Source organism: Bombina bombina, chromosome 5 (assembly GCF_027579735.1).
Source record: "Bombina bombina isolate aBomBom1 chromosome 5, aBomBom1.pri, whole genome shotgun sequence".
Taxonomy (NCBI): Eukaryota; Metazoa; Chordata; class Amphibia; order Anura; family Bombinatoridae; genus Bombina; species Bombina bombina.
This window is the reverse complement of record NC_069503.1, coordinates 1000622930-1000644563: the sequence shown is the minus strand read 5'-3', so window position 1 is coordinate 1000644563 and position 21634 is coordinate 1000622930. Positions and strand designations below refer to the sequence as shown.

The following is a 21634-nucleotide window of genomic DNA, read 5'->3' as shown; positions in this document are numbered from 1 at the left end:
GGGGAGAGAGAGCCAAAGGGGGGGGGGAGAGAGAGCCAAAGGGGGGGGGGGGAGAGAGAGCCAAAGGGGGGGGGGGAGAGAGAGCCAAAGGGGGGGGGGGAGAGAGCCAAAGGGGGGGGGGAGAGAGAGCCAAAGGGGGGGGGGGAGAGAGAGCCAAAGGGGGGGGAGAGAGCCAAAGGGGGGGGGGAGAGAGAGCCAAAGGGGGGGGGGAGAGAGCCAAAGGGGGGGGGGAGAGAGCCAAAGGGGGGGGGAGAGCCAAAGGGGGGGGGGGAGAGCCAAAGGGGGGGAGAGCAAAATAGGGGAGAGAGAGAGCCAAAGAGGGGAGAGAGAGAGCCAAAGGGGGGGAGAGAGAGAGCCAAAGGGGGGGGGAGAGAGAGCCAAAGGGGGGGGGGAGAGCGAGCCAAAGGGGGGGGGGAGAGAGAGCCAAAGGGGGGGGAGAGCCAAAGGGGGGGGAGAGCCAAAGGGGGGGGAGAGAGAGCCAAAGAGGGGAGAGAGAGAGCCAAAGGGGGGGGGAGAGAGAGAGCCAAAGGGGGGGGGAGAGAGCCAAAGGGGGGGGAGAGAGAGAGCCAAAGGGGGGGGGGGAGAGAGCCAAAGGGGGGGGAGAGAGCCAAAGGGGGGGGGGGAGAGAGAGCCAAAGGGGGGGGGGGAGAGAGCCAAAGGGGGGGGAGAGAGAGCCAAAGGGGGGGGGGAGAGAGCCAAAGGGGGGGGGGGGAGAGCCAAAGGGGGGGGGAGAGAGAGCCAAAGGGGGGGGGAAGAGAGCCAAAGGGGGGGGGAAGAGAGCCAAAGGGGGGGGTAGAGAGCCAAAGGGGGGTGAGAGAGCCAAAGGGGGGGGAGAGCCAAAGAGGAGAGAGAGCAAAAGAGGGGAGAGAGCCAAAGAGGGGGGGGGGGGAGCCAAAGAGGGGGGGAGAGAGCCAAAGAGGGGGGGAGAGAGCCAAAGAGGGGGGAGGAGAGCCAAAGAGGGGGGAGGAGAGCGCAAAAGAAAAAGGAGGGAGAGAGCAAAAGAGGGGAGAGAGAGAGAGCAAAGGAGAGGGGGGAGAGAAAGCAAAAGAGAGGGGGGAGAGAAAGCAAAAGAGAGGGGGGAGAGAAAGCAAAAGAGAGGGGGGAGAGAAAGCAAAAGAGAGGGGGGGAGAGAAAGCAAAAGAAAGGGGGGAAGAGAGAGCAAAAGAGAGGGGGGAGAGAGCAATGGGTGGGACCGCTGTACTGCAAAAAATGGCCCGTGTACATGGGCTTTAGTACTAGTAAACTTATATTTATCTATATTGAATTCAGGCACTTAATGATTAAGCCTAAAAAAAAAAAAAAAATGGTCACTTATTCAAAATGGTTAAAACAATAAAAAAATAAAAAAAACACCCACACACAACCTATGCCAAGATTAGCATTACATACCATACCCAAAAGCCACTGGACCAGAGTAATATTAAAGGGACAGTCTAGTCAAAATTAAAATGTCATGATTCAGATAGGGCATGCAATTTTCAACAACTTTCCAATTTACTTTTATCATCAAATTTGCATTTTAGCCAGTGCTGACTCATAAGTAGCTCCACAGGAAAGAGCACAGTGTTATTTTTATGGCACACATGAACTAGTACTGTCCAGTTATGAAAAAATGTCATAATGCACTGAGAAGTAGGTGGTAGCCTTCAAGGTTTTAGAAGTTAGAATATGAGCCTACCTAGGTTTAGCTTTCAATAAAGAATACAAAGCAAAATTTGATGATAAAAGTAAAATGGAAAGCATAAAACATAAAGGAGGGTCTAACTAAACAGTGTCTCAGAACATTTTATAATATGCCACAATAAAGAACCTAGTTGTTTAAAAAATAATGGTAGCAGAAACTATTCCACCTAAGTTAAATTAAGTTTCAAGATTGTTTTTAAGAAAGTGTTGAACAAAGTGGATCCATATACTGAATAGCCTGACACCAAGAGGCCTGAATATAGATTTAGATTTGCAGGCATTTATGGAATAAATAGAATCAAATTAAGGCAGGAATAACAAGGCATGTAGGGATATATTTTATTTATGGGCAAGTCACATTTGAAGTTAATTGATTATATAACAATGTAATGCTGTTACAGGGTATTTCATTTTAAGTTGTTTTATTCTTTTCACAAACAGATGTTTATGTGCTCATGCACATTTGTGATAATATAGGTTGATTACTGTGACACACGTGTGTGTGTGTGTATGTATATATATATATATATATATATATACACACATACATACACACTGTACTATGTATACATATATGGTTGATTGTATTTTTAGGTAGTACAGGTATACACAGCTCATTCAGCGGGTTAGGGACAGGAGCCCTGCTGTAAAGTGAAAAACGCCTTAAAGTGAAAACCACCTTAAAGTGAAACAAGGCAGTTTTAGCTTTCTTTTCACTTGCCAGTGTGCTTAAAAACTAAAACTAACATATATTAGAGGTGCAATAGTGCTACGTTTAGTTTAACACTAGCACCGTACAGTATTCAATAAATACTGTACCTGTAAAATAGTGACAATTACTGTAGTAAAATTTGCCAGATTAACACCGAGACACAGATTGCACTGTAATGCTGTAAACAGAGTGAACTGCACAGAACAAAATGTTGCCACATTTCTCGCAATGATTACAGCACTGTTTCAAAATCCTTGGAGGTTGAACTTCAGCTCCACAGAGCTGCATTAGTAAAGCGCTGTAAAGTGAGGTATACAGTACCTGTAATTTTTTTTTATTACAATTTCTGATCTATATTCTCATTGTACGTTCAGTAACTTTTTTAAAAGCATGAAGGTTGGGAACGTGTGGATTATTAGGATGAAGTAAGAATGAATGATTTTACAACATATCATAAGGTTGTTTTAAAATAGGATACATGGGCAATCTTTACTACCAAAGGAAAAAAATGTAATCAGCTGCACTGGCGGTTGTAATATAAAAATCCAAAATTTATTAATTCAGTTTAAAAACAAGGTACAAGCAGGCTAGGCAGACAGAACATCCTAACATGTTTCGTGCCCAACACGGCACTTAATCATAGGACAGGTGTTCAAGGTATGGCCCCTTCCTTTTAAAGGGGCCATATCCAATAGAATGCTAAGTACAATTTAAAAAGACAGTACTTGGGAAACCTATGCACTAAAGGGGAAACACGGGGAGACAAATGTTGGGGCCAAATATGAAAGTGAAAAAGGACATCATATGAATCACCCCATAATATAATACAACAGTTGATAAGTGAATACATAAATGAATTACCTTAAATAATGCTAGTATATTATGTCTAATAGCAATAATACTACTACTACACTGATTTAAGCCTAAGGTTCTTTGTAAGAGCAACATCAATAGTGATGATGTAATAGAGTAAATACGCAATAAAGCTTGCTATGATATGTGTATTAACTACGGTGCTTTAAGTGTATACATTTGAATAAATGGATAATAAATGAAAATAAATAATCAGTGAATTATTGTTAATAAATTAAAGGACTATCATTATCTATTTCTGATTGGATACAAGAGTATACAGATATATGTAACAGTACCTCCTTAATGGTACCCCAAAACATTAAACATGACGGTATCATTCATTTAAAGTAAGTATTGTATGCTCCTAACAAGAAACATTGTATATCAAAAAATAGATAAGACCAAAACAGAAACAGAAATGAGAAAAAGTCACTTATTCAAAGTAATAAGACATATTCCACTCTCTATTTAAACCTGAGGGAGTTACAGTTTTGAGTTTGTGTATCCAGTATAACTCACGTTTCTGTAATAATTTACATTTATTCCCCCCTCTAATTGGTGCTTCTATTTTGTCTATCACCATAACAGTTAACAGTGCCTCATGTGTGAAGTGTATTTGATTAAAGTGTCTCGCCACAGCGGAATCCTTGTTGTAATTCTTGGTGTCATTAATGTGTTCCCTGACCCTAGATCTAAGTTCCCTCGTCGTTTGTCCGACGTATTGAAGGGAGCAAAGATTACATTCAAGTAGGTAAACAGTGAATTCACTTCTGCAGTTGGCATAAAAATTGACCATGAAGTTTTCCCTGGTTACAGAGCTGGAGAAGCTGTTACTTTGTTTGATGACACCACAAGTAATGCAAAACCTTGCTCCACACTTGAAAGTGCCTTTTTTCTTTAACCAATTGGCTGCTTGTTTTCTATTGCTAGTAACCATACTGGGAGCCAGTTTGGTAGCTAAGGTAGGGGGCTTTTTAGAGACAAATTTGCAAGACTCAGAGATATTACACAGAAGTTCATCACTATTCAAAACATGGAGATTGTTTCTTAAAATCTTACAGATATCATTAAATTGTTTAGAATATTCTGTAGAAAATACCACAGAGTCTCTGTTAAATTTGCTCTTCTCCTTTTTATGACCAATAACTTCTGATTGTTTTTTATCTCTGATATTATCAAATGATTTCTGTAGCTCTTTTTCTGAATAACCCCTCATTTTGAGCCTATTGGTAAGATCCACTGACTGTGTGTGGAAGTTACTATCGGAGTTGGTATTCCTCCTCATGCGAATATATTGAGCTCTCGGAATGGAGCGAATAAGATGAGGTGGATGACATGACTTAGCATGGAGTATAGTATTCCCTGCTGTGGGCTTACGGAAAGTATCAGTGAGTATGATACCACTATCAGCATCTCCTGTTAGTGTTAAATCCAAGAAGCATATTTTATATGGATCTATTTGTCCCGTGAATCTAAGATTCAACTGATTATCATTAAGATAGTGTAAAAAATCATTGAAATCTAGTGGGTCTTGTACTATAAAGATCAAGTCATCGATAAATCTCATGTATTTAATTATTGAGTCTGCGAAAGGATTCAGGGTAGTGTAAAGGTACATGTCCTCCCACCATGCTACAAATAAGTTGGCAAACGAGGGGGCAAACTTGGCCCCCATCGCCGTGCCACATACTTGTAAGAAATAAATGCCATCAAACATGAAAAAATTATGCTTCAATAAAAACTCCACAGTTTCACAGAAAAAAATAATAAATTCGACAGAATATTGGGTCCTGGAGGTTAAGACATATTGTAATGCCCTTATCCCCAAGGCATGAGGTATGCTTGAGTATAATGCTGTAGCATCAACAACTACCCAGTTAAAACCTTTGCACCACCTAGTATTTTCGAGATAGCTAATGAGGTGTGTTGAATCCCTCAAATAGCTATTCAAGTCCTGAACAAGAGGCTGCAAGATTGAGTCCACCCATTCAGACAGTGGCTCAAACATAGAGCCAATCCCCGAAATGATGGGTCTCCCCGGGGGACGTTGTATATCTTTATGTGTTTTAGGCACATGATGAAATATAGGAGTGATAGGGTGTGTGGGAATCAATGACTCTGCCTGTTCCTCTGAAAAAATATTTAAGGCTATACCTTGTTCAATTAAATGGCGTAGCTTGGATTTGAACACAGTAGTGGGATTACTCTCTAATCTTCTATACGTATTGGCGTCAGCCAATTGGCGTTGAGCTTCCTCAATGTAGTAGTCTTTGTCAAGGACCACTACATTGCCACCCTTATCTGACGCCCTGATGACTATGTTATCATTTGTTTGTAATTTTTGAAGGGCTAATTTTTCACCTTTTGTCAGATTAGAGTGAACAACGTGTTGACTGGCAGTGGTTTCTAATTCTAATAGCTCTTTCTGTACTTTTTTCTGAAAGAGATTGATTGCATGACCCCTAGCAAAGGTAGGATAAAATTCGGATGGCTTCTTACTTGGCGATGGGATTTCACAATCTTTTGGACCGAACGAGTCCTCATTTTGCTTCAATTGATTTAGTGTTATAAAATCGCCAAATCCGAAGTCAGCCCCTCTATCAGTTTCAATGTTAGTGTTAACAGTTATGTCAGTATTGCTACCTTCTGCACAGATGGCATTATCCCCATTATTTTCCTGCAGTTTAAAAAACCTTTTCAAGGTGATTTTCCTGACAAATTTATTAACATCTATCATGGTTTTAAATGCAGAAAAAGTGTTGGTAGGGGCAAAGCCCAGTCCTTTGCTAAGAAGTGACCTTTCTTCAACAGTAAGATCTACTTTAGACAAGTTTAAGACTGAGAGTCCTTCTGATTCTGTTTCTTCGTTAGTTTTCTTTTTTCTTCTGCCGCCCCTCCTGATGAGTTTCCTAAAGGGACTGCAGGTTCTATTGTATCTCCTGAGCGAACCACTGGAGTCTCGTCTTCATCTGTGTCGCTATCGCTTAATACCTGTAACGACAGAAGGGAGCAGGAGGAATGGGGAACAGAGGAAGAAAAGGAAGAAATAGTAGAAGAAGAAGCTTTTGTGGCCACTGCTGATAAGGAAGCTCCACTGCTGTCAGATGCATAGGAATCTTGGTCTGATGTTTCTGGTGATGAAAAGGCAACCTTCCTTTTGTGTTTGTGTTTGAGAATGGGCTTCAGGGTCTTCTCTTTATCCTCATCCGTCGGGGCCAATAGTGATCTCAAATGACAATTTGTACAATTAGAAAGATCATTACTCACAGACCTCAGATTGATGTGGGATGTGGCCTCATTTGATCACTACATTAAAGCCAAAAGAATTCCAAGGGGTCTTAGAATAAAGAAGTACCCCTCCTTTGACTTAGAGGATCAGGGCCTCCAGAATGAGTGTAATGAGGCATTGACAGTCTGTTCTATGACCCTTATGGATATCATAATAAGAAGCAAAGCAAACAAGCGTGAGAAAGTTAAAGCAAAAATTGACAGTCTCAAAGTGGAGGTAAAATTGAAAAAATCGGATCCAAAATATAGAGACTTTAAAAATAATCTCAAATCTAAAATTGAGAAGACAGATGCAATTTTGGCTGAAAGAAAAGGCAAGAAATTTAATAGAGACCTAGAGGACTATCAAAACAACAAAGTCTATAATTGGTCCAGGTTTCAGAATAAACCCAGGCGAGGGGCACACCGTAGTAGAGGGGGTAACAAGTCCTCGACGGATGAGGATAAAGAGAAGACCCTGAAGCCCATTCTCAAACACAAAAGGAAGGTTGCCTTTTCATCACCAGAAACATCAGACCAAGATTCCTATGCATCTGACAGCAGTGGAGCTTCCTTATCAGCAGTGGCCACAAAAGCTTCTTCTTCTACTATTTCTTCCTTTTCTTCCTCTGTTCCCCATTCCTCCTGCTCCCTTCTGTCGTTACAGGTATTAAGCGATAGCGACACAGATGAAGACGAGACTCCAGTGGTTCGCTCAGGAGATACAATAGAACCTGCAGTCCCTTTAGGAAACGCATCAGGAGGGGCGGCAGAAGAAAAAAGAAAACTAACGAGGAAACAGAAACAGAATCAGAAGGACTCTCAGTCTTAAACTTGTCTAAAGTAGATCTTACTGTTGAAGAAAGGTCACTTCTTAGCAAAGGACTGGGCTTTGCCCCTACCAACACTTTTTCTGCATTTAAAACCATGATAGATGTTAATAAATTTGTCAGGAAAATCACCTTGAAAAGGTTTTTTAAACTGCAGGAAAATAATGGGGATAATGCCATCTGTGCAGAAGGTAGCAATACTGACATAACTGTTAACACTAACATTGAAACTGATAGAGGGGCTGACTTCGGATTTGGCGATTTTATAACACTAAATCAATTGAAGCAAAATGAGGACTCGTTCGGTCCAAAAGATTGTGAAATCCCATCGCCAAGTAAGAAGCCATCCGAATTTTATCCTACCTTTGCTAGGGGTCATGCAATCAATCTCTTTCAGAAAAAAGTACAGAAAGAGCTATTAGAATTAGAAACCACTGCCAGTCAACACGTTGTTCACTCTAATCTGACAAAAGGTGAAAAAATAGCCCTTCAAAAATTACAAACAAATGTTAACATAGTCATCAGGGCGTCAGATAAGGGTGGCAATGTAGTGGTCCTTGACAAAGACTACTACATTGAGGAAGGCTGACGCCAATACGTATAGAAGATTAGAGAGTAATCCCACTACTGTGTTCAAATCCAAGCTACGCCATTTAATTGAACAAGGTATAGCCTTAAATATTTTTTCAGAGGAACAGGCAGAGTCATTGATTCCCACACACCCTATCACTCCTATATTTCATCATGTGCCTAAAACACATAAAGATATACAACGTCCCCCGGGGAGACCCATCATTTCGGGGATTGGCTCTATGTTTGAGCCACTGTCTGAATGGGTGGACTCAATCTTGCAGCCTCTTGTTCAGGACTTGAATAGCTATTTGAGGGATTCAACACACCTCATTAGCTATCTCGAAAATACTAGGTGGTGCAAAGGTTTTAGCTGGGTAGTTGTTGATGCTACAGCATTATACTCAAGCATACCTCATGCCTTGGGGATAAGGGCATTACAATATGTCTTAACCTCCAGGACCCAATATTCTGTCGAATTTATTATTTTTTTCTGTGAAATTGTGGAGTTTTTATTGAAGCATAATTTTTTCATGTTTGATGGCATTTATTTCTTACAAGTATGTGGCACGGCGATGGGGGCCAAGTTTGCCCCCTCGTTTGCCAACTTATTTGTAGCATGGTGGGAGGACATGTACCTTTACACTACCCTGAATCCTTTCGCAGACTCAATAATTAAATACGAGATTTATCGATGACTTGATCTTTATAGTACAAGACCCACTAGATTTCAATGATTTTTTACACTATCTTAATGATAATCAGTTGAATCTTAGATTCACGGGACAAATAGATCCATATAAAATATGCTTCTTGGATTTAACACTAACAGGAGATGCTGATAGTGGTATCATACTCACTGATACTTTCCGTAAGCCCACAGCAGGGAATACTATACTCCATGCTAAGTCATGTCATCCACCTCATCTTATTCGCTCCATTCCGAGAGCTCAATATATTCGCATGAGGAGGAATACCAACTCCGATAGTAACTTCCACACACAGTCAGTGGATCTTACCAATAGGCTCAAAATGAGGGGTTATTCAGAAAAAGAGCTACAGAAATCATTTGATAATATCAGAGATAAAAAACAATCAGAAGTTATTGGTCATAAAAAGGAGAAGAGCAAATTTAACAGAGACTCTGTGGTATTTTCTACAGAATATTCTAAACAATTTAATGATATCTGTAAGATTTTAAGAAACAATCTCCATGTTTTGAATAGTGATGAACTTCTGTGTAATATCTCTGAGTCTTGCAAATTTGTCTCTAAAAAGCCCCCTACCTTAGCTACCAAACTGGCTCCCAGTATGGTTACTAGCAATAGAAAACAAGCAGCCAATTGGTTAAAGAAAAAAGGCACTTTCAAGTGTGGAGCAAGGTTTTGCATTACTTGTGGTGTCATCAAACAAAGTAACAGCTTCTCCAGCTCTGTAACCAGGGAAAACTTCATGGTCAATTTTTATGCCAACTGCAGAAGTGAATTCACTGTTTACCTACTTGAATGTAATCTTTGCTCCCTTCAATACGTCGGACAAACGACGAGGGAACTTAGATCTAGGGTCAGGGAACACATTAATGACACCAAGAATTACAACAAGGATTCCGCTGTGGCGAGACACTTTAATCAAATACACTTCACACATGAGGCACTGTTAACTGTTATGGTGATAGACAAAATAGAAGCACCAATTAGAGGGGGGAATAAATGTAAATTATTACAGAAACGCGAGTTATACTGGATACACAAACTCAAAACTGTAACTCCCTCAGGTTTAAATAGAGAGTGGGATATGTCTTATTACTTTGAATAAGTGACTTTTTCTCATTTCTGTTTCTGTTTTGGTCTTATCTATTTTTTGATATACAATGTTTCTTGTTAGGAGCATACAATACTTACTTTAAATGAATGATACCGTCATGTTTAATGTTTTGGGGTACCATTAAGGAGGTACTGTTACATATATCTGTATACTCTTGTATCCAATCAGAAATAGATGATAGTCCTTTAATTTATTAACAATAATTCACTGATTATTTATTTTCCTTTATTATCCATTTATTCAAATGTATACACTTAAAGCACCATAGTTAATACACATATCATAGCAAGCTTTATTGCGTATTTACTCTATTACATCATCACTATTGATGTTGCTCTAACAAAGAACCTTAGGCTTAAATCAGTGTAGTAGTAGTATTATTGCTATTAGACATAATATACTAGCATTATTTAAGGTAATTCATTTATGTATTCACTTATCAACTGTTGTATTATATTATGGGGTGATTCATATGATGTCCTTTTTCACTTTCATATTTGGCCCCAACATTTGTCTCCCCGTGTTTCCCCTTTAGTGCATAGGTTTCCCAAGTACTGTCTTTTTAAATTGTACTTAGCATTCTATTGGATATGGCCCCTTTAAAAGGAAGGGGCCATACCTTGAACACCTGTCCTATGATTAAGTGCCGTGTTGGGCACGAAACATGTTAGGATGTTCTGTCTGCCTAGCCTGCTTGTACCTTGTTTTTAAACTGAATTAATAAATTTTGGATTTTTATATTACAACCGCCAGTGCAGCTGATTACATTTTTTTCCTTTGCTATTATTGCGGCGGAACCGGCCGCATTTTCGGCTTGCACCCCCTGTGGCTTCACACCAATTACATTCCCCCTGTGACTTCCGGTGGCGTCTACAGCCAGCAACGGACTGGAGCGGCAGTTGTCTATGGATGCAATCTTTACTACCCACTATGTCAATTCACCATTGGTTGTTAACAATCAAATATATGGACAATAGATCTGTTAAATAAGAACACAGCACATATGTACCTTTATTTAATTAAAAAAAAAAAAATCAATGGAGATACATCATCTCCACATCGCTTGAGAAAGTCCGCTGAGTAGGCGGACAAAACGCATAGAGAAGTAGAAGGCGTGTGATCAGGAGGTGTATCCGGTCAAACAGAAGCCCTGACGTCTGTTACAGAGGAAAAAGACCCGTCTGTATGACAGAAAGCCTCATATACTTTGAGTTTATAAGTTTGCTTCCAGTAAGTGCAAGCACATTTTATTTAAATAAATGTGATGCAGATTTTACCTTTAATTGGGGTGAGCTTTTGTTTTTGCCTATTTCCAATGCAGTTTAAATGGTAAAGCTGTTTAAAATTGTATGCCCTATCTGAACTAGGAAATTTTAATTTTGACTAGATTATCCCTTTAAATAACAATACTAGTGAAATTGCATACTCTAACTTATTAGGTACATAATTTAAAAACTATCAAACCAATACCACTTTGTATTTAACCCCAACAAAAAGGTAAAACACAGTAGAAATGGCACTTGGGACCCTCAGAGCACGACTAATCCAATCAGCAGCACTAATGGCACAACACTGCATGTCATTTTTACTATTATGGCACTTAATTCTGTGTCACACCCTAAGCTATACGAGGTGTTTGAGTTTTAAAATATGAAGTGTTCAGAGTTAATAACCCTATTGTTTGCATAATATAAATATATAACTGCAGCAGAAGGATTATACATAGTTAAGGACATTTATAGAAAAATAAATAAAGTGCTCAAAATCTAGTCAGCTCCAGAGAAGCAATGCACTACAGTAAGCTAGCTAAGCTGGTCACAAACCAATAACAAGAATGTGTGCAGTCACGTTAGCTCCCAGTAGTGAATGTCTGCAAATACCTACGCGTGCTTTTCAACAAAGGATAGCAAATGAACAAAGCAATTTAGACGATAGAAACAAATTGAAAATAATCTTAAAATGACACGTGCAGCAACGAGTATTGACATTGTCTTTTTAAAATCCCTGTTTAACCAAAGTGTCAGAGCCGACTGCGATAGCAAGTTCCACAGCTCAGGAACAGCACCGGAGACGCCAGCCCAGCTCTCGTTGTTTTCCCTACCCCTTGTTACATTCCCAGACTCTCCAAATTCACTGCACTGCCCCAGAGGCTGACAGAGGCGAACTCTTCGCAGCAGCAACGTATAAGAACAAGACTGACTGCGGCCTAAACAAATGGGGCACCGCTAAATAAAGAGTCCAGGTTGTGAGGCAGAAATAAGGGAGAGGAAGGACTCCCAGCTGACATTTTTTAGTCCTGGGCAGCAACTCCTCTTAATGCGCGCTGAAAGTCAGCCAATAAAACAACACGCATAACTTAAAGAGGTTTTCAACAAATCTCCAACTATTAGGGTTAGCATAAACGGAACCTTCCCATCCCTCTGCTTAAACTACCGGTAAAACCATACGTATTTATACACACAATTACGTAATGTATCTATTACCATTTGATTGGTTATTGGTCTACCCTTACTGCTACCCGTAGCGTTGCGTTCCAAAACTGCGTGAATTCCTGGTAAACACCGCCTACTCCTATGGAACAGGCGGTCCTTAGCTTTGAAAAGCAATGCATTCTGGGAGCACCTTCCTTTCTCGGTCTCCGGCCATCTTGGAGCTACATCACTGGTGAGTGAGGCTCCGAGTTCTTTTAAACTTTGTGACACTATCTGGTGTCTAGTGAGGTTAAAGTTTGTACGTTTTAAGAAAATAAATTCCCCCGGGCCTGACCATCTGTTTTTTTATCCTTGTTCAGGTCCGGGATCACAACGCTGCAATCATGGTGGCCGCCAAGAAGACGGTGAGTGCGGCCTGGGCTCTCACGTGGAGTGTCAATAGCTCCAACAAACTACCTGCATTGCTGTTCGGTTTGTTCCTGTCACACATCAGAGATAAAACTGCTCCGGAGGCTTTTTCTATTCTGTAGTCGTATTTTTCTTTAGTATGGGACTCCTATGCTGTCACTGAGATCACAGGGCGTGCTTATGTTCTGCAGGAGTGTAACCCACAAGAAACATCCAAGGGATATATATTTTTTCTAGCTAGTGCCATTAAGTAAATTACTACCACACACATTAAAGGAAAACCCCTTTAAGTATTAATGATGCACATAATGAAGCTGTAGTAGTATATGTCAATTCTGTTGCTTTACTTTGTTGGTGCTTATAGGAGACAACATAGAGCTATGTTGCCAGCACCAAAACAGTATTTATTGGAGCTGCATGTGGCTGTTAAAAATGTTTTGGTTTATCATGCTCAAATTTCTTGGACAAGCATACTCCATGTGTAATTGAGGACAATTGGTCTGTGGTTAGCAGTTGACCCTATTCCCCTACAACAAAAAATAAATATTAGCTAGTTACATACCTGATGTCTTAGTGTTTGTATTTATATTTTTTTGTCACAAGTTAGGGGCTTTTATTCAATATATTAAATATATCCTGTTTTATTTGTCTCCTAGTAAACAGTTGGCAGTATCTTGTGAAAAAGTTATATTTTTCCCTTTGAGGAGCAGTCCCAATCTTTAAAGGGGCAGTCAACACCAAAATTGTTGTTTTAAAAAAAGATAGAAAATACCTTTACTACCCATTCCGCAGCTTTGCACAACCAATATTTATATTAATGTTATAACATTCAAACCTCAAAATTTCTGCTGGTTTCTAAGCCACTGCAGACAGCCTCTTATCACATGCTTTATTAGCTTTTCACAACAGGAGACTGCTAGTTCATGTGAGCCATATAGATAACATTCTGCTCACACTTGTGGGTTGTACACAGCACTAATTGGCTAAAATGCAAGTCAGTAGATCGATAAAACATCATGTGATAAAGGGCTGTTCGAAGAGGCTTAGATACAAGGTAATCACAAAGGTAAAAAGTATATTAAAAGGGACAGTCTACACAAATTGTTTTTGCTTTAAAAGATGGATAACGCCTTTACTTACCATTCCCCAGCTTTGCATAACCAACATTGTTATATTAATATACTTTATAATATTTAAACCTCTAAATTTCTGTTTCTAAGCCACTACAGACAGCCTCTTATCACATGCTTTTTTTAGCTTTTCACAACAGGAGACTGCTAGTTCATGTGGGCCATATAGATAACATTGTGTTCACGCCCGTCAAGTTATTCAAGTCAGCACAACACAGCACTAATTGGCTAAAATGCAAGCTAACAGATAGTCATGTGATCAGGGGGCTGTCAGAAGATGCTTAGATACAAGGTAATCAGAGGTAAAAAGTATATTAAGGGACAGTCAACGGTAGAATTTTATTGACTTTCATTTAGTACGGTGTTGTGCTAAATCTTAAACTTCTCGGGTGTGAACACAATGTTATCTATATGGTCCACATGAACTAGCAGTATCCTCTTGTGAAAAGCAAATACAAAAGCATGTGATAAGAGGCTGTCTATAGTGGCTTAGAAACAGGCAGAAATTAGGAGATTTAAATGTTATAAAGTAAATTTCTAGGTTTGCAAAGCTGGGGGATGTGTAGTAAAGGCATTATCTTTTTAAACAATTTTAGTGTAGACTGTCCCTTTTAATATAACTGTTGGTTATGAAAAACTGGGGAATTGGTAATAAAGGGATTATCTATCTTTTAAAACGATAACATTTCAATGTTGGCTGGGGAATGGGTAGTAGAGGGATTATCCCTTTTTAAACAATAACCGTTTTGCAGTTGACTGTCCCTTTTTCATTAAATACTGCCATAATACCCAAATGTTTAAACATTTGAAAGTGATGCAGTATATCTGTAAAAAGCTAACTAGAAAATATCACCTGAACATCTCTATGTAAAAAAGAAAGATTTTACCTCAAAAGTTTCTCAGTAGCCACATCCCATTGTAAAGGACTTCTAAGCAACAAATCAGTATGTCTGTCCCGAGACATCGGAAGGAGTGAGCTTTCGTGCACGCTCATCTTATTTCCCTATTCAGTGTAAGGAAGTTTACAAAGAAATCTCATGAGATCACAGTAAACGTTTATGACCTCAGCACTGCTGGTGCTGATTGGCTGCTGTTCATTTCTTCATTTTTTTAATTTATTTTTTTACCTGCAGCTGAGTAACTTTTTACACAGAACTTACTTTGCTGGGCTAAGGAAATTGTGAGGTTAAATATCTTTTTTTTTACATAGATACTCAGGTGATATTTCCCTGTCAGCTTTTTAGTTATGCTGCATCAGTTTAAAGTGATTTAGCATATGAGTATTATGTCCCTTTAAATTGCGGTGGATGGCATTTTAGTTTTTATTATAGACCTTTATGAAATACTAATTGTGGTGTTTGAATATTTATTATTTTTTCCCCCTAGAAAAAGTCTTTGGAGTCTATCAACTCTCGGCTCCAGCTGGTTATGAAAAGTGGTAAATATGTCCTGGGTTACAAGCAGACTTTGAAAATGATCCGTCAGGGCAAGGCTAAGCTGGTTATTCTTGCCAACAACTGCCCAGCTCTGAGGTACGATCAAGTGGATGTTTTTATAGTGTTAAACACAGCATTCTAAAAGGTCTGCAGGCAAAAACGTTAGAGAACTCTAACTCAAACTATTAATTTTTTTGTGAGAATCTAGTGCAAGCTTTGCTGTGGTCAGTTACAGACCAGCTGTAAAATGAGCTCCTGCACTGATTTAAACACCATGGTGTAGCATGCTAGAGACATTATAGTAACGTATGCTGTATACACTCCATCCTCTCTGGCAAAGGTTAAAAAAACATAATTTACAGTGGTGCATTACAGGAAAACTGAACATTACCTTTTTGTTTTTATGTATTTTTGGGTGAGGGTAATTTGGAGTTGGATCCCTTTTATAATGTGGGAATTTACTTACTATTACCTCTACCCACATCTGAAAATAAAACAATGTATTCTTAACAAACCCGTTCTTGGATCTGAAGTTTATTCTTGTAAACATTTGATGGTTACTGTTAAAATGCTGAGCACAAACACTTGTGTGTTTGAGCCTGAGCATTGCTTAGGTCACCCCTGTCATAATTACTACAGCTTTTAGTGCCATGATTTCATATATACATGTAAATTGAAGTATCTAGTTTTCTACTGTCAATGCAAATCACTTGTGACAGTCCCGTTATTGGCAGGTTAGTAAAGCTTTGTTAGATTTTTAGAGCTCAAGTCTGGTTACACTCTCTCTGAAATTTTGGCGCAGTAAAATGTGAATCCTCTTTGATATAGAGGTGTTATTTCAAACTTTCATAATAGTCTAGCATTGTTGGTAACTGAGAATGGTGGGGTGTTTGACAGTTGTATGGTCTATTGTCTGCATCTTCTACTATACTTGGACACCTAGCTGTTTGTGGTTTTATATCTAGTTATTCCTTTTCACGCCAGCCTTTCAGGTCTTCTATAGTAAGTTTGCAGACTTCAACAGCATTTACACAAGTTCTTAGTCAACTTTAGTTCAGTTTAGCAATTACTAGTGATTCCCACCCACACAAACACAATCTAGTGGTTAATGTATAGTAACAGCACATCTTATGGTGTCATTTATTTAATATTTGTTTGTTTTTAAATTGCTGTCGGGTATTTTATTTTTCCATTGTCTGAACTAAATTCCTGTCTGCAATTATGGGATTGTTCTTCAAAAATGTTTACATTTCTGTTAAAGGGATTGTAAACTTTAATGAATTAAAGCCCAGTATCAAATAATAATCTTAAAAACAGGGGCACTTGAATTAATTTTAGTTTACAATTATGCTTATTTTTAAAATGCGAACTTTTGTGTTATTTATGGTAAACATAATGCCAATCCTCAGGCCGCATCTGCTGCTTTCGTTAGCATATCGATAACTAACTCTGCTTCCTCCAATCGTTGCGTGCCCCATTTAGCGTCCAGCTCGTGGGGCAACGCAACCATTGGAGGAAGCCGAATTCGTCATTAATATGCTAATGAAAGGAGGAGCTGCGGCGGAGGATCGGTGTTATGCTTACCATAACACAAAGGTACGTATTTTAAAAAAATAAGCATTGTAAACTTTAAAGAATTGAGGTGCTCCTGTTTTTAAGATTTGATACTGAGCTTTAATTTGTTTAAAGTTTACAATCCCTTTTAAATCATTTTTCTTGGTAACAAATAAGATACTTTTCTAGAGTTCTCTTTATCCACGCAATAGATGCTGCTTTACTGGCTGGAGTGATCTTGTGCTTTCTGTACAACATCTTCTTGGGCTTTGTTCATGTCCTATTTTGGCACTGTTCAGTAGAAGACTATGTAAAAAATAGTAGCTACCTACATGTTTATAGCTTCATCATAGAAGGAATTTTCAGATTACTACATCACGATTTATTCAACTCTTGAAGGCTAGATGGTCATTCATTATATACTGCATGACTACAGTTAAGCAGTTCTGTACTTCTTCAATCCATTTTGTATTAGACACTGCAGTTTTCTTTTGATGCCCTGTATTAATACCATATAGTTCATCTTAAAGGGACATGACACCCACATTTTTTCTTTCATGATTTAGAAAGAGAATGCATTTTTAAACATCTTTCCAATTTACTTCTATTATCTAATTTGTTTTATTCTCTTGATATTCTTCGCTGAAAAGCATATCTAGATATGCTCAGTAGCTGCTGATTGGTTGCTGCACATAGAAGCCTCATGTGATTGGCTCACCCATGTGCATTGCTTTTTCTTCAACTAAGGATATCTAAAAAATGAAGCAAAATTAATAGAAGTAAATTGTAATGTAGTTTAAATTTGTATGTTGTATCTGAATCATGAAAGAAAGATTTTGGGTTTAGTGGCCCTTTAACTGGTGCTAGTTTGACAATAGCTATGGTTAAAAGGGAGTATTTCACTAGCTCCAATTCATAACACTAAGCATTTAATGTGGTGCATGACTTCACAAATCCCATAATCAAGACATGACTTGGTGCATAGAATTTTACTTTTTTTGTATTTAAACTTTAGAATACAGATAATAATAATAATAATTTTGGTTCTTGAGTCTGGCACCTACATTTGAAGTTCTTTAACATTGGTGGTTGGTACATTTTTTTTTTTAAAAAAAAAAACAACTTGCAAAATGTTAACACTTTTAAAGGGACAGTAAGTAAAAGTCAAAATTAAACTTATACAGGAAACCCCAACATTTTCTTTCATGATTTGGATAGAACATAAAATTCTAAAAAACTTTCCCAATTTAATTCCATTATCAGATTTCCTTCATTCTGTTATCCTTTGAACATAATTGCACTACTGAAAGCAAGATGCCGACATCTAGTCAGCCAATCACAAAAGACGTGTGCTGGCGCCAATAAGCAGCAGCTCCTCCTAGTGTAGGATAAGTGCATATTATTTTTCAACAAGGGATACCAAAAGAACAAAGCACATTTGAAAATGGAAGTGAATTTAAAAGTATCTTAAAATTATATGCTATCGAAATCCTGCAAGTTTAATTTTGGCTTTTCTTTCTCTTTAAATGGATTGGATAGAGCATTGACTTATAAGCTACTATCACTTTTCCTTAGTTCTTTTGGTATCCTTTGTTGAAGAGTACTCTTAAGTGAGCTCAGGAGTTTGCACTTATCTCTAGCCATAGCATTCTAAAGTGCATGCTACTGAGCTCCTTTCAGTCTATATAGATTTACTCTTCAACACAAGATACCAAGGGAACAAAGTAAATTGTTTAAAATTTAATTTATCTGAATAATGAACGTTTAATGCTAGCTTTAAAGTCCCTTTAAGCAAATTTTCATGGTTTTGTAAATTATACATCCCAAGGATATACCCCCCTTAGCATGTTTAATGGTGTGATCAGTTTAGAGGCTTGGTCTAATAGTTCCTGTAATGATCCAAGAAATCAATGTAGCATAAACTGAGAACAAAAATATTCTTGCCTTACAAACTCTTCTGTGCTCTAGCTTAACAATGCCTCAAACAGAGCACATCATTTATGTTTAAAGTCTTTTTATTAGACCTATATAAAATATTTACAAGCATATATAAAAAACATATATTACCTAACTCAGGTCAACACAGAGTACTATTTTGTACCTGTAAAGATAATCAATAGTGCAGTCTTTATTTTACCATAGAAACAAGACGAAGTATCAAACATAAGTAGGGTTACCTTAAGTTATACCACATTAATGGGACACTATCTGAATCATGAAATTTTTTTTGGTTTAGAGCATGCAATTCTAAGCAACTTTCTAATTTACTCCTATTATCCATTTTAAATTGTTCTCATGTTATCTTTATTTTGAAAAAGCAGGAATCTAAGCTAAGAAGCCAGCTCATTTTTGGGTCAACACCTGGGTTGCGCTTGTTGATTGGTGGCTAAATGTAGCTGCCAATCAACAAGCGCTATCCAGGGTTCTGAAACAAACGTGCCTGCTCCTTAGCTTAGAATCCTACTTTTTCAAATTAAAGAATTTGATAATAGGAGTAAATTAGAAAGTTGCTTAGAATTGCATGCTCTATCTGAATCATGGGAAAAAATGTGGGTTTAGTATCCCTTTAACATTCTGATGGAGCAAATATTGGCTTTACATAGCTAATGACCAGAATTATAAAATTATAACTAATATATAACAGAACATATTTTATTTGTATCCAGCAAGCAATACAACAGAACAATTTATAAATAAATCTGCCTCACTTGCAGGCAAAAAGGTACCCCATCCTCTCCATTTTTCAAAAACACTTAGCCTCAGGCCTCTGGAGAATCATTTTGTTGGATCCCCAATCTCTAGAAAGATTTTTTTTTTAAAAAGGAAAAATTAGTTTTCTGTATTAGGAAAAGCAATCTTGGTTGTCCCTAGCCACTTCCTAAAAAAAAAATCTTATCTATTTTGATCTGACTCAAGATTGACCTCAAATTGTTCAATGGTAAGTTGGTAACATCTGTTATTACTCTGCTGTGAATTGGCTGGTTTTTTTTTTTTTTTTTTTTTTATCGGATTCTAAAGTTAACACACAAATGTAATGGCCCCCCCAAACGTTTTGTAGAGTATCTGCATCCCTTTAACATTGCAACTTTTTATTTTTTAATCATATATTGACCATTTATTGTCAAACTTATTTTCTTAATGTGCTTTTATCAAATATATGTTGCATGTATTCTAAACATACATCACTCTTGTAAAATACATTGTTTAAATATTTTTTTAGAATTTAAGGAAATATTTTCATTTTTCAGGAAATCCGAAATTGAATATTATGCAATGTTGGCAAAGACCGGTGTCCACCACTACAGCGGAAACAACATTGAGTTGGGTACAGCCTGCGGTAAATACTTCAGAGTATGCACACTGGCTATTATTGATCCAGGTAAATACAGATTTATAAGTAACTATTGCCATAGTTTCTATAGACTTTATCATTTTTGTATAAACGTTGCGAATCTTCTCGCCGGATTGACTGTACCGTGGTCATTGCCGGGCTAGACATTCGCTAGATTATTACTAGCTAGTGTCCTCAGAGCTGGTGTTGTCTGTCTGGTTCTGGTGTTTTCAATGCTAGTAACATATATCCAAACTTGCAGTTGCTAGAGGCAGATGAGTCTTTTAAAAGAGCTTTTCATAGACTTGTTTTGCCCTGACCAACTTAATTTTTAACCAAATTTTGTTCATACTCTGCTTTTCCAAGCGTAATTTTGGAATAAGGATTTTTAACTGTTTAAAGAGTTTTGCTGCTGTTCATGTAAATTTGTAAATATTACTACTGGGACAGGTTTTTAGCTCTGCACCTGTGTGTGTTGCTAGATTAGAGTTTTTGAAGTATATTTTGCAGTTTGAGATGGCTACAAGTGTAATTGTTTTTGTTTTTATAGGTGATTCTGACATCATCAGAAGCATGCCAGAGCAGCAGCAAGCCATTGAAAAATAAATATGTATACAACTGTACTAAATAAAACTGGTTTCACAAAAATCTTTGGTCTCCTTTTTATTTATAAATCTCTTCTGGTGGGCAATTTATGACCAAACGCGGTAGGTAAATATAGCACTGAAACCCTTGTGACATCACCAACTTATTCTTTTTTTTTTTTTCTTTACTTAATTGGACATATTCATGTAACATTTAAAGGGCTGAACTCTTATTTTGAATAGAGTATGCAACGTACCTAACTCCTGTTATGTCATGGAAATAAGTGAAGTTTGCAATTGTATCCTTTGTTGGGAAAAACCTAATTAATGTCAACCAGCAGTAGTGGGAAAATAATAATCTAAACTGAGTGGCCTGCCTTACTGTACTTCACAACCCACTTCTTCTTTGGTAGGAGTTTGGTCAATTAATGAATAATTCTGTTTTTGTTTCTGATAACTTTACCATCGTTGGATGCAGGAAGTCCAGATGTTAGACATTTCTGTATATCTATAAGTTAAGGCTTTGTTTGGAAGTGCACTTCGGTATTTTAATGGATTGAATGTGATGGGTTTCATTATTAAGTAATGTCACGTATAACATTTCTAAAAGGTAGTTTTGGTTTATGTTCTGGTTTAATGTTTACATTAGAATAAATTCATTTTTTTTTAAAAAAATGTTTTCCTTACTTGAAGTCATACGAACCATGTGCCAATGCACATTCTACAAGAGCATTATATGCCCTGCCTTGAATAGTTAGCAAAGCCAGAGAGACTGATGCTTTAAACTTGAGAGTTTAGGGGTTATCTGGAAAATTATCTCAATGAAGAAAATGGAAGCAGGAAAGATGTTTTCCCCCCTGTATATGGGGTAGATCTATAGTAAGTATGAACATCAGTTGATCATGTCACTGCTATGATTTCCTTAAGTTAATGAAAATACTTTGTGTATAATTTGTATTGTTAATTTAGGACAATATATCATTCTAACCAGTAATAAGTACCATTTTTCTTTTTTATT

The 21634-nt window shown here is 37.8% G+C and overlaps 1 protein-coding gene and 1 non-coding gene across 2 annotated transcripts; both read left to right on the top strand.

The window, feature by feature from the left end:
- Positions 1–12329: 12329 nt before the first annotated feature.
- On the top strand, positions 12330–20680 carry RPL30 (ribosomal protein L30). Its single transcript, XM_053715236.1, has 5 exons — positions 12330–12405; positions 12533–12577; positions 15098–15243; positions 19950–20080; positions 20583–20680. Exons 2-5 carry the CDS (start codon positions 12557–12559, stop codon positions 20636–20638), a joined length of 354 nt encoding a protein of 117 aa, XP_053571211.1. The 5' UTR covers positions 12330–12405; positions 12533–12556; the 3' UTR covers positions 20639–20680.
- On the top strand, positions 20147–20280 carry LOC128661924 (small nucleolar RNA SNORA72). Its single transcript, XR_008402693.1, has one exon. It is a non-coding gene; the product is annotated as a small nucleolar RNA SNORA72 (small nucleolar RNA).
- Positions 20681–21634: the final 954 nt, after the last annotated feature.